The sequence below is a fragment of the Drosophila innubila genome, assembly GCF_004354385.1.
Source record: "Drosophila innubila isolate TH190305 chromosome 3R unlocalized genomic scaffold, UK_Dinn_1.0 2_E_3R, whole genome shotgun sequence".
Classification (NCBI taxonomy): domain Eukaryota; kingdom Metazoa; phylum Arthropoda; class Insecta; order Diptera; family Drosophilidae; genus Drosophila; species Drosophila innubila.
In genome coordinates this window covers 3,976,030-3,988,727 of record NW_022995380.1, presented here as the reverse complement: position 1 = coordinate 3,988,727, position 12,698 = coordinate 3,976,030, and the positions used below count along the sequence as shown (strand labels likewise).

General features: G+C 40.3%; 5 protein-coding genes across 8 annotated transcripts in view; 2 read left to right on the top strand and 3 right to left on the bottom strand.

Moving 5' to 3' along the window:
• Positions 1–10: 10 nt before the first annotated feature.
• On the bottom strand, positions 11–1,266 carry LOC117789919 (heme oxygenase 2). The gene is made up of 2 exons (XM_034629107.1): positions 1,023–1,266; positions 11–967 (listed from the first exon to the last, which is right to left on the bottom strand). Exons 1-2 carry the CDS (start codon positions 1,186–1,188, stop codon positions 231–233), a joined length of 903 nt encoding a protein of 300 aa, XP_034484998.1. The 5' UTR covers positions 1,189–1,266; the 3' UTR covers positions 11–230.
• Positions 1,267–2,100: 834 nt separating this feature from the next.
• LOC117790389 (transcription initiation factor TFIID subunit 12) lies at positions 2,101–2,961 on the top strand. Its single transcript, XM_034629825.1, has 2 exons — positions 2,101–2,396; positions 2,455–2,961. The coding sequence occupies exons 1-2, from the start codon at positions 2,178–2,180 to the stop codon at positions 2,773–2,775; spliced, it is 540 nt and encodes a 179-aa protein (XP_034485716.1). The 5' UTR covers positions 2,101–2,177; the 3' UTR covers positions 2,776–2,961.
• Positions 2,962–4,964: 2,003 nt separating this feature from the next.
• LOC117792928 (zinc finger protein 84) lies at positions 4,965–8,343 on the top strand. Its single transcript, XM_034633262.1, has 6 exons — positions 4,965–5,198; positions 5,258–5,461; positions 5,517–5,761; positions 5,817–6,741; positions 6,799–7,398; positions 7,459–8,343. The coding sequence occupies exons 1-6, from the start codon at positions 5,067–5,069 to the stop codon at positions 8,227–8,229; spliced, it is 2,877 nt and encodes a 958-aa protein (XP_034489153.1). The 5' UTR covers positions 4,965–5,066; the 3' UTR covers positions 8,230–8,343.
• The window catches only part of LOC117792929 (peptidyl-prolyl cis-trans isomerase FKBP2), an 18,488-nt gene continuing 14,058 nt past the window's right edge, over positions 8,269–12,698 (bottom strand). For all 3 annotated transcript variants that reach the window (XM_034633264.1, XM_034633265.1, XM_034633263.1), the window contains 2 exons: positions 8,706–8,855; positions 8,269–8,647 (listed from right to left, as the gene is read on the bottom strand). In XM_034633264.1, coding sequence (XP_034489155.1) covers positions 8,381–8,647; positions 8,706–8,855 — 417 coding nt within the window. In that variant the 3' untranslated portion in view covers positions 8,269–8,380. The remainder of the gene's footprint in view (positions 8,648–8,705; positions 8,856–12,698) is intronic.
• LOC117792927 (mucin-5AC) overlaps positions 9,636–12,698 on the bottom strand; it is a 23,861-nt gene continuing 20,798 nt past the window's right edge. The window contains exons 4-5 of one of the 2 annotated variants that reach the window (XM_034633260.1): positions 10,977–11,557; positions 9,636–10,209 (exon numbers count right to left, since the gene is read on the bottom strand). In XM_034633260.1, coding sequence (XP_034489151.1) covers positions 9,975–10,209; positions 10,977–11,557 — 816 coding nt within the window. In that variant the 3' untranslated portion in view covers positions 9,636–9,974. The remainder of the gene's footprint in view (positions 10,210–10,976; positions 11,558–12,698) is intronic. The other variant, XM_034633261.1, reaches the window with a different exon arrangement.

The window sequence follows — 12,698 nt, the reverse complement described above, 5'->3', positions numbered from 1 at the left end:
TAATGTTGAAATTTATTTAAAGCAGGACTTTTTAAGATTGTCTCTCTAAACTAAACTTGGTCAACTTGCGAGCCAATGGAAATTGTGCGAGATTAACTTGTAATTTATTGCCTTTGGTTAAGCGGTTCTCAAACAAGCGTATAAATATAAATATTTTGAATCTAACAATTAAATATATATGTATAATAATTGGAGTAGACTAAGGATTAACTGGAATTGTAACAATTTGATTATTTGACAGCCAATTTGAATGCCACATATATTCCGGTTATAAAGACAACAACAATAGCCAGCTTTCTCAGATTGGCACGATTCACACCCTTGACTGTGCGCACAAGCTCCAAGTTCATGCGGAATAGGTTGCGACTCTCCTCGATGTACTCGGCACGCTTCTCATCGTCCAATTTGCCGTAGACCTCATTGAATATACGCCGTAGCTTGTTTTTGAGTATGGGAATTCCTACTGGAAAGTATGTAGCTTCACAGCCAACCTGGCATATGGTAACCTGTTCCGGCATTGGCCTGGCAACCAAATCATTGTCCTCGTCCGCATTGAGAGCTGCAGCAGCTTCGGTTGCAGCCGCAGCCTCCGCTTCGGCCTGCTTCTGTTTCTGCTCGGAGCTGCCTTTAGGAAAGTTCCATAGCTTACGGGCAATCATGCGTTTCTTTTGCAACAATTGGCCACCAGACATCAATGCCATATACATTTGAAAGGCATACGCGAAGAGGAGCACCTCATCTTTGGCCGCCACCTTCTCCAACGCCGCCAAATACGTTTTGACAGCGGGACGCGGTTCATACGACTTCTGCCAGTCGGCGCCATAGAAATATGCAAAGTCACGTTCAAAGGCAGCTACACGATGAAGCTCCTTAGGAAGCAGACGCTCGGGCAAGTTTGCCTCGAAGAATTTATATAACTCGTAAAAGACCAAAAGTCCATCGTACCAAACTTCATCATCCGAAAGTGCTACAAACAATTACACATTAATATTTATTATTCAAAATCGCATAAATCTAATTACCGAAAGCGAATTTAGCATTAATCAGGACGTCCGTCAAATTATGAACATCTTTAGTTGCTTTGCGAACTTCCTTTGTAAACGACATATCCACACATCCGTCATCATTACTTTTAATTTCAGTACTTTTAGCTGCCTTTGCGTCTGTTGTTGCCTCGTCCGTTGACATTTTGATTTTGTCCAACAAATATAAATAAATTTATTATTATTTTACGTTTTTGCGTTTCGACGGTTTCTTTGTGCTGGTCCAAGGGCTGCCACCCTGCAGAATTTACCGATCTGGCAGCTTCAGTTGCAACTTTGAAAATTCAACTAAATTGGAATTTTTCTTAATTTTAAAGCTGGAATTTTTTAAATTTATGCAGAATTTTTGTTGGAGTTTTCTAAATTTTTTTATATATATTTTTTTTTTTTAGAATTGAATTTTGTAATTTCTTTCCCCGAGAGGTGACGACCTTCAAACCTTTATTAAAATGTTTTCCGTAATTTTATCTAATTTCGAATTTTTAATTTTCATCAAATTATTAAGCTATTTCAAAGTTATTGAATTTTGAAATTTGCATTCAATTAAATTTAAATTTATCGCCTTGGCGGTCGTAATACGATTACTTTTGTAATCGCTCTATCGATAATGTGGTCACCATATCGATATTTGGTTGCTTTGCAACACTTGTCGGCATTTGCCGATGTCTGAACGTTTTACAACACAGAATCCAAGTGAGCTTGTTGTTTTGTTATTTCTAACAAATTTTCATTTTAAATTTGTACAGCACGCTTAAAACAATAATATTTAATTGTCACTGTAAGTGTTATTCAAGCCGCCTTCTAGCTGCAAGCGTTGTCAAATAAATAAAATGTATCTTAAGATGCAAATAACTGGTGCGGGCGAAAGTTGTAGTTGCATGATAAAACTGAATGCAAAATATTTACCATTAAATTACATACATTATGTTTATTAATAATTTTATTTCTTTGCTATACTTTTATTCATCATGCTCACACACACACACTGCACGCACGACACACAACTTTCCTGCAACGCTTTGGTTTCATCTATCCCAAGAATTTCTGAATCTAAAATTCCTTAACTCTGATCTTGCACTTGCTTTTATAGAAAAAACATATATATATTGTAAAAGCAATCCTTATCGAAAAGCAATGTCGGATCTATTTACAACTTTTGATAGCAACAGCGGGCATCACGATACACCAATGGCATCGCCCTCACAGCACAGTCCAATGACAAACAACAGCAACTCATCCACACAGAATGGTGGCACAACAACATCAACAACGGGCCATGCTGTTGGTGGCTCCGTTGGGGTTAGTGGCAAAACAACAAATCATAGTCCTGCAACTGGAGCTGAGAACACACCTGTAAGCACGATAGCAATCATTTTCAAGTTCCACCTAATTTTCTGAACATCTCTTTCAGATGCTAACAAAACCACGTCTAACGGAACTGGTGCGCGAGGTGGATACCACAACACAATTGGATGAAGATGTCGAGGAATTATTGCTGCAGATCATTGATGACTTTGTCGAGGACACTGTCAAATCGACGAGCGCCTTTGCCAAGCATCGCAAATCGAACAAGATCGAGGTGCGCGATGTGCAGCTACATTTTGAGCGAAAGTACAACATGTGGATACCTGGATTCGGAACAGATGAACTGCGTCCCTATAAACGTGCAGCCGTTACCGAAGCGCATAAACAGCGTTTGGCTCTGATTAGAAAAACCATTAAGAAGTACTAGAAGATTTTATGCTGGGATTTCTTTGGCTTTGTCAGTTTAACAAACGCTCCACTTTAAGTTAGGCCCATACAATTTATAGAATAAGCAGCAAAGTTAAATACTAATATCATTTACTATAAAAATATACAAAATGAAGACAAGTGATTTCCAATATTAAATAAAATTGATCACTCAATTATAACTTAACTCACATTGTAATCGTTACAAATTGTATTTTATAAATGTGGACATGGGTTTTATCTCACAAAAAAATATAATTTACGAAGGTAAAATTTGTTTATTCAAGACTCAAAATTACCACAACATTTGTGTGGCCGCTCTGCATTATAAACACGAATGTAATTATCTGGATTACACTTATTATTAAAGCTTTTCGGGCAGATTGGACACTTTTGTGTTCCCGTAGATCTTCATGATTCCGAACATGAGCTTTAAAAGAAAGAGTAGCTTCATATAAAGGTATTAAAGCAGTGTGGACATTCATAAGGGAGCTCACTAGTTGACGCAAGACGTGAACCTTTAAGTCACTTCTTACTCGTCCTAAATTTAGCCCAACACTATAAATTTAACTTCGAAATTAAAAAAATAATATAAGGTTGTCAAAAAAGTCTTGCTGTATTTTTTATTGAATTTTCAATTGTTCATAAAATTGGTTATAATAATGCGATTTAAGTCAAATATGCGCCGTTTTGTTCGATGACGAGCTCCCAACGAGATGCCAACTTCATAATGCCCCCGTATAGAAGCTCGCTTCCCTGTTGTCAAAAAACTCGGAGAGCCAATTTTCACAGGACTCTCTTGTGGCCAACTTCCGACTACCAAGCTCGTTCGCCATGGACAGAAATAGGTGGTAATCACTTGGTGCGAGATCCGGACTATACGGTGGATGCAAAAGAACCTCCCATCCGAGCTCCCGGAGCTTCTGGCGCGTCACCAAAGATGTGTGTGGCCTGGCGTTGTCCTGATGGAAGACAATTCGGCCTCTGTTGATCAAATATGGCCTCTTCTGCATGAGTGCTGCATTCAAGCGGTCCAGTTGTTGGCAGTACAGGTCCGAATTGAGCGTTTGGCCATAGGGGAGCAGCTCATAGTGGATGATTCCCTGCCAATCCCACCAAACACACAGAAGAACCTTCCTGGCCGTCAATCCAAGCTGGGCAGCTTCACCGCTTTTCGTCCACGACCGTTTGCGCTTCACGTTGTCGTAAGTGACCCACTTTTCATCGCCAGTCACCCATCCGCTTCAAAAACGGGTCGATTTTGTTGCGATTCAGAAGCGATTCGCATGCATCCATACGGGCAAAAATGTTTTTTTGCGTCAAGTGGTGTGGCACCCATACATCGAGCTTCTTTTTAAATCCAAGCTTTTTCAAATGGTTTATAACGGTTTGATGACTCATGCCCAGCTCTTGGCCGATGCAACGGCTGCTACTATGCCGGTCTCTTTCGATCAATTCAGCGATTTTATCGCAATTTTCGACGACAGGCGCATCTTCGATCACCTCTGCACCAGATCGAAAACGTTGAAACCATCGTTGTGCAGTGGAAATGGAAACTGTATCGGGTCCATAAGCTGCACAAATTTTATTGGCAGCATGAGATGCATTTTTGCCTTTATCGTAGTAGTACTGTAAAATATGCCGTATTTTCTCTTTATTTTGCTCCATGTTTGCGACGCTCTAACTCACGAACGACTATATAAATTTTAATGAAGGTTTGAAGTCTGTCACCCCTCGGGGGGAGAAATTACAACATTTAATTCTACAAAAAAATATCAACAAATAGAGAAAACTCCAACAAAAATCTGCAAAAAATTCTAGCTTAAAAATTACGAAATTTGCCAAAACTGGGTGGAAAAATGGTTTCCAAAATGGTTCAAATTTCCAGATCGGTAAATTCTGCAGGGTGGCAGCCTTTGGACCGGGTGGCAGTCTTACTCACCAGTGCTGGCAAGTTTTGGGGGGGAACAATAGCTGTTTCTGTCTAGAAACCATCTAAATTTGTTATTTTGGGCACTTTTGCACAGTTTTACCAAAAATTTAAATAGCAAAACTTAGCTGAATATATACTGAAAATTGCCAAATTTTCAGCCAATAGCAATTTTTTAATTTTTGTAGCAAACTAATTATGAAAATAGCCAGATCTAGCTATAAAATAGCTAAGCTGCCAACAGTGGTACACTAGTAAAATAAGCAAAACGGATATGGGAATTTGTAGATTTTGTGCATTTGATAAATGTTAAATGTTTTATAAGTTTTAAGAGGTGGCACATTAAATAAGGAATACACAAAATGAAGCTGCCCGTCATGTGCCGCACTTGCGATGCAAGAGACACGGATAAACTGTACAAGTTGGCGACGGCCACCAAAAGGTTTCCGGATAAACTGCTCTCCGACATTTTAGCTGAATTGACGCACATCGATGTAAATATAAGCAAATTCTTTTATTGTTAAGTAGTAATTGCAACGTGTTTTTCTTGCAGGTAAACGACGCTTTGGCTCAGCGGCTTCCCCAGTGTCTGTGCGGCACCTGCGCAAGGAAACTCATCGGTGCTTATTACTACATAAAACAGGCGCTGGCTGCCAATGAGCTGTTGATGAACCATGTCAACAACGGTGACAAGGCCGTGACCAATGACTGCTTACAGGAGGTGCCCATGGAGCTATGTGCCGAGCAGCATGTTGAGGTCTGTTTTGTCTTCCACTATAATTTGAGTTAATTTGCAATCGAATCTTGTGCAGGTTAAATTGGAAACAGAGGAAGAAGAAGTTGATAACGATATAACCTGCACAGAACTGCCCGAGTTCACCACAGTACAAAATGCCAATGATAATGTGGACAGCACAGTGGAAAGTGATCATGATAACAAGAAATCTACAGATCCACTGACAATGCTTGATTTAGTTAAACAGGAAGAGGATGGCATTTCCACAAAGGCTGCAATTGTCCAGGAGCATAAATATAAGGCTGATCATAATGAAGACGAGTAAGAGTACATATTGTATTGATAGCATTATACTAAATTCTCTTTTGCATTTCAGTTCTCTCGATGATTTGCCTTTACAACAGCGTGTACAAAAGTGGAAGCAGACGGACAAACTGCGAGGGATTAAAAGACAGATATTTGCATGCAAGGAATGCCCAAAGAGCTTCAAACGTCCTAGGTATCTAAAGCAGCATTCCTCGCGCGTTCACAAATCAAAGTCTGATTGGTACTCCTGCTCCTTCTGCATACGTAAATTTAGTCACAGTGCAGCTCTACAGGCGCATTTAAAGGTACACGGAGACTCGAAGCGATCGGCCAATTTGGGCGAGAGTAAAAAGGCCAAGGATATTGATGTAAATGTGTGCAAGCCACATGGCTACAAACTCATCGAGTGCATGATCTGTCAGAGCCAATACGATAAGATTGCCCACCTAAGACGGCATTTGGAACAGCATCCGGAAATTGTTAACTTTGGTGCACGCTCCAATATGGAACCAAATGAGCTGGCCGAACTCTTTTATCCCGATGCCAAGGATGTGAGCGAGAGTCAATTGAAGCAACTCATTCGTAAAGACTTGGCGGCTGGCATTTATCAGCGTTTCTATTCGATAACGAACCAATCGGGCTATGAAATGGATCTGGACAGCTCCGAAACAGAGAGCGAGGCCGAACTGGATGGCGATGAGCAGTCGCGGCAGCAGCGTAGCATTCCCAAAGCCAAATACGGTTGCGAGCTGTGCCAGGAGCGTTATCAGCGCAAGTATCAGCTGTATGAGCATCAGCGTCAGACGCATGCCTGGCTGGATGCACCTCATGTCTGTGGTCGCTGTGATGCTCGCTTTGTCAGCCTCCAGCTGCTGAGGCATCACAATGAGTCGCAGTGCAAGAACTCCCAGAAACGTTTCCTGTGCCACAAATGCCCGTTGCGTTTTCGTTGGCGGCATAATCTCAAGGTTCACATAAGGGAGCACAGAATCACAGTAAGTATTTAAAATATATATATCTTAACCTGTCTCCCAACTCTCAACTGTTTCCAGAATCAAACATTCGAGTGTGCGGACTGTAAGCGCGTCTTTGACAAGAAGAAATCTCTGACGGTTCATTTACTAAGTGTGCATGCCGAGCAATCGAAACTGATACCATGTCAGTGGTGTACTCGCAAGTTCTATCGTCGGGACTATCTGGTTAAGCATCTGAAGCGACACGGCATCCGGGAGCAGGATATTCCGCTGGCCGAGACGCTCATTGCGGCCACATCGAAGCCAAATGGAGCCAAACGAATCACTTGCAAGATCTGTAACATGCACTTTGAGCGCATCATCGATCTGCGTGCTCATATTCAGCTGGAACTGAAGCTGGCGCTGTCACTGCATCAGAACTACGATTCACCGCAAAACTACTCCATAACGAATGAATCCGGGTATGAGCTGCAGCTAGGCGATTCCGAGACCGAGGATGAAATGCAGATGCAGTCAACACCGGCCAACCAGTCAACTTCACGTCTTGTCTACATCTGTGAGCTGTGCAAGGTGCAATGCCGGCGGAAGTACGAGATGATACAACACCAGCGTACCATGCATCGGTTTGACAAGATGCCACACGAGTGCGAAATCTGCATCTTTAAGTGTGTCTGCAAGGTGATGATGACTTAAGATTAATTCTAGCGAGAGCTGCAGTTATTCAATGATTTATTACAGAGCATCATGGATCAGCACAGGCAATCGCAGTGTCACAGCGCCGAGAAGAAATATGCGTGCAGCAGATGCAGCTACAAGTTTATGTGGCCCGAGAATCTGCAGCAACATATGCAACTGCAGCACGGCGGCATGGAACGAGCCCCAAGTGCCGATCGTATACCCGATGATCCAGGCGATCCGGGGGTGGATCCGACCCTACAGCTACTGCAATGCCCGCACTGCGATCGCACCTATCAAATGAAATCACGACTGAACAACCACATCAGGGATGTGCACATCAATGGCGATCGCAAGCGCAAGGAGGCCATCAAGAAGTTCCTATGCTCGCTGTGTGGCCGCGAGACGCAATCGGCTGCCTCCTTAGTCACTCACATGCGTCGTCACACCGGCGAGAAGCCCTTCAAGTGCGATCTCTGCGAAATGGCATTTCCCCGGCACTCGGAAATGATATCGCATCGTCGCATGCACACAGGAGAGAAGCCATTCCACTGTACCGTATGCGGCAAGGACTTTGCCCGCTCCGACAAACTGAAACGGCACATGCTGACCCACAGCGGACTGAAGCCGCACAAGTGCACCTACTGCGATAAGAGCTATCGCCAGGCCAAGGATCTGAAGCTGCATTTGCAGCAGCACACCGGCGAATGTCCCTTCATCTGCGGCACATGTGGTGAGCGGTTCATTCAGGGCACAGCGCTGGAGAAGCACCGCATGATGCGGCGTCACTTTGACGAAGTGGACGAACGCGTCTCCACACAAGCGTTAAACTGATCAGCCGATCAGCAGCCAAACAATCACTTTGTTTATCTAGTTTAAATATAATTTGATGTTTTTATTAATTGACTGGCTTCGATGCCTATAGAAATATCTAAATTGAAATATGTATATATTTATTTGGTTTTCATTCCTTGTGACTTTCTCCTTATAGCTCTTCTGATCCGCGTGGCTCGATTTTCATCATTTCCACGTCAAATACGAGCACCGAGTTTGGTGGTATTTTGCCACCACCCGCACCGCTGGCACCATAGCCCAACTCCGGCGGAATGGTGAGTGTACGGCGCTCACCCTCGCACATGCCCAACAGACCCTGATCCCATCCCTTGATGACCTGGCGGGCACCTAGGCTGAACGAGAAGGGTTTGCCGCGTCCGTAGCTGCTGTCGAACTCAGTGCCATCCTGCAGAGCACCCTGTAAATTGAATTGGTAGTAACTGAGTTTCTCATCCATCTGACGTGGTTTTTGTTACCTTGTAGTGAACATGGATCAAATCACCGCTCTTTGCTTTTCTCGTGCAGTTCTCCACACGCTTCTTGACCCCAATTTTCACTTTGGGCGAATCATTGGCTAAAACAGCCCCAAAAACCGCACAAACTAATAATAAACTCTGCAATTTCATCTTGAGTGCAAAATCTTGTTTTTTTCTAAATTAATTATTTTACCGTTTGTCGTTTGGTCCAAAAGGCTGCCACCCTGCAGAATTTACCGATCTGGCAACTTGTTCTAATTTAATAAAAAAAAAATTCAGTTGCAACTTTGAAAATTCAACTAAATTGGAATTTTTCTTAATATTAAAGCTTGAATTTTTTAAATTTATGCAGAGGTTTTGTTGGAGTTTTCTAAACTTTTTGATTTTTTTTTTAAATTGAATTTTGTAAATTCTCTCCCCGAGAGGTGACGACTTTCAAATCTTTTTTAAAATGTTTTCCGTAATTTTATCTAATTTCGAATTTTTAATTTCCATAAAATTATTAAGTTATTTCAAAGCTATTGAATTTTGAAATTTGCATTCAATTAAATTTAAATTTATCGACTGGCGGTTTTTTTTCTAAATGCAAGCAAATGCGATTTCGACTATCGATAAGTTTTTGGGATATCGGACATTACATTTGCCTCTCACAGCGATTATTGAGCCAAAAATGAAACTACTTCATGTGACTGCCGATTGATTTAGAAATCTGTTGCACATCTCTAATAGTTGACGGTTTAATTTGAACTTCAAAACTATTATATCATTTATAAAATTAAAGATAAAAAGTCAAACGAAATGTATTCATATATATGCTATTTATTAAACAAGTTACATACATTAAAGCTCATTTTAAAATACAGAATTATTTTGTTAACTGTTTATAATTAAAATATATATTGAAATTTTTACAACATTTTAACGGTAATTACTCGCAAAAAACAAAGACTTATTATAAATATGCAACAGATTATTTAAGAGATTTACAAATGTACGAATATATCACAATAATAAAGGAATACATACATCTTAAATGAAATTTCAAGCACAACACAAAAAAAATTATTCTCCTGGTGCGCAAATTCAATTGAAAATTGCATGTTTTATCGATCGATTAATACCTAATAAACTTTTATCTAATATATTAATTTATATAATCTGTATATGTGTGTATATAAAGATAAATACATATATGGACTATGACTATTATATGGATACAGCGCGTATATAAGGACTTGATTATACATTCTAAAACTGAACTCAGCAGTGTCAGTTATCATTTGACAGATTTGTGATTTTGGTCGCATACATATTGGCCACCTTATAGATAAATTCGTATTGCTCCTTGGTCTGCACGGCGCTGGCGCGTCCACGTCGCACATAGTAAACCAGCTGTGGTATGTCCACGGAACGCTTTGGCGTCTCCAGGCTGCGTATGGCCATGTCACAGGCGATGATGGTGCCAGTACGTCCCGTGCCTGGGGAGCAGTGAATGGTTAGCGGTCTAAGGGGAAGGGGAACACAGAAATGAAAACAAAACAGTTAACAAAACGCATGCAATATTCACTATTCACATCAGTGTTGCCAGCAAAACATTTTTCCGGTCATATCTGACTTTTTATTAAGTAAAACTTTCAGTATAAATGGAAAAAGCGCGCAGCAAAAATGCTGTCTTTATTTTAAATCAAGGATTAAAACCGAAATCGAAACGTTAACCTTTCACCCCTTGAAATTGGTAACCGAAACTGAAAACCTACCCAAAACAAAATGTATTTATTATACCGAAACTGAAAAAAACAAAATTGTTTAAGTTCAATAAAGCTATACATTCAATTCTGTTGTCATGGTGTAATCATCGTCTTTGAAATTAATTTTGGTTTTACATTTAAATGTCGATCTATTTTGTTATCAAAAAATTTTGGTCATTAAAATATTGAATTAATATCATTCCGGTAAGCCTGAGCTTACAAATTCAGTGATAGTTACGAATCCGAAAAAATTTAAATTTTAAGTGTGATACTCAGTTTTAAATGTTCTGTGCTTTTTTTTTTGGAGTCCAAATTTAAATACATCATGATGAGCATGATTATGTTATAATAGTTATTATTATAAATTTATTTAGAAAATTAATTAACCTAAAAGCATTTTCTTTTTCCGATATTATTGTTGGAAAATGTGGGTCTTTTTTTTTGTTAATTTCAGCTTTTTTGACACATAAAATTTGGCAACACTGATTGACACACAGGTGCAGCAGGTGGTTCATTTACTTACCCCTGTTGACTGCGTGTCTGTTGCTTGTTGGCCACATTGCCGTTAATCTCATTGCTTGCACCGCTCGAGGTGCTTCCCGCCTCTTCCGGTTTCTTTGTCTCTTCAGTGTTGTCCAGCGCTGTCTCCAGGGATTTCAGCGGCAATGTCGACGACTTCTCCTTCAGCTCATTGGCCTGCTCAAGGGCGTACGACTTGAGGGATGATCTTGCCTCCAGAAGCATGGCTATAATGGGTGCCTCCTCTAGGGGCACACCCGCCTCTGGCCACTTGTACCAATAGTGCGTCAGCTCACGGCATTCATCGCCATCCACACGCTTCAGCATCAGCGTCGATATCGCATATTTATCCTTGACCTCGCGGTGCTTCAGCGTTACCTGATAATCCCCATAGCTGCTGTGATTATCCAGCGTCACCGAGGGCGGCAAATACTCCGCACAACGCTCAATGCCATTCTCATTCAGATCTGTTGCCTGTACAATCACCCGAGACTGCTGCTCCCAAATCATGCGCCAAAAGTCTCCAGTCGTACTCTCCAACGGCGCCTGGCAAGCAATATAATAATTTGGCGCATCTCGAGGCCCCTGCGAAGAGGTAACATAGGAAAACAGTTAACAGATGTAGCCAACAGTTAGTCAAATGATTTTTTTGCCAAAAATATGAATGTTCACATTTTTAGAAAAAGAGTTGAAATAACTAATTTTGTAATACATTAATCACCTCATCGGCATTGAAAAAAATGATTATAAAAATCAAATCAATTCTAATGCTATGCAATTTCAGTAGAATTCAAAATAGAAGGGCTAATGATGTGTCATTTCACTACCATTGAAAAACAAAATATAATCAGGTGTGTTCCAGAAATCTCTAGAGATTTTGAAGAGAAATGCTTTTTAAAACAACGGTTCGAAATGTTCCTAAAATTTTAGAGATTTCATATTTTTGAACATTTTTATTGCATTTTTATTCAATTTAAAGATATTTTAATTTACTATAATAAATATTTGATTTTGTCAATTTTGAAAGCAATGGTTTCTTATTTTCAGGAACACCAACAATTGGTTTTGGGTTGCTTTAGCGCTGTTAGAGATTTGCAAAACACACCTTAATAAAATAAAACTCTAATGTCATTGGCAGTAGATTTTTCAATGCTAGTAAAATCTGATTTCATTATATTTTAATTTTGTATAGGTACTTTGTATATTTGTCAAAAGAATCAGTTTGCATACTGTATCTACAAGTTGAAATACAAAATTTATGAATTTTTGATTTCGTCAAAACACTTTCCTAACTAACTGTATTTGCATGTAGGTGGGTAGTGACATAACAGTTAATTAAAAGCTTCAAAGCGCATGCAAACTTTACAACTAAGCAAGACTCTCACTCTCAACTTTTCTCGCACACTTGCTCTCACTCTCTGGGCATGAATTGTATATGTGTGAGTGTGAGTGCGTCATTTGATGGCTGCCGCTGAGCTGCGCGCGTTTTTGATTAATTACTATAAAATTGCTTATATGTGTAGGCATGTGTGTATGTATGTACATATGTATGTATGTACACACTCATAAGTAAAGAACGTAAATCACTGCGTGTTCAGATTATCACCAGCTGCACACGTACAACAACTGCGCGCTTGAACAGCCGAGAGATGAGAGCCAAAATGTCTGCGTAACGCTCTTTCTCTCTCGTTCTTTTTTGCACTCTTTGTTTAATGGGAGATTCGCA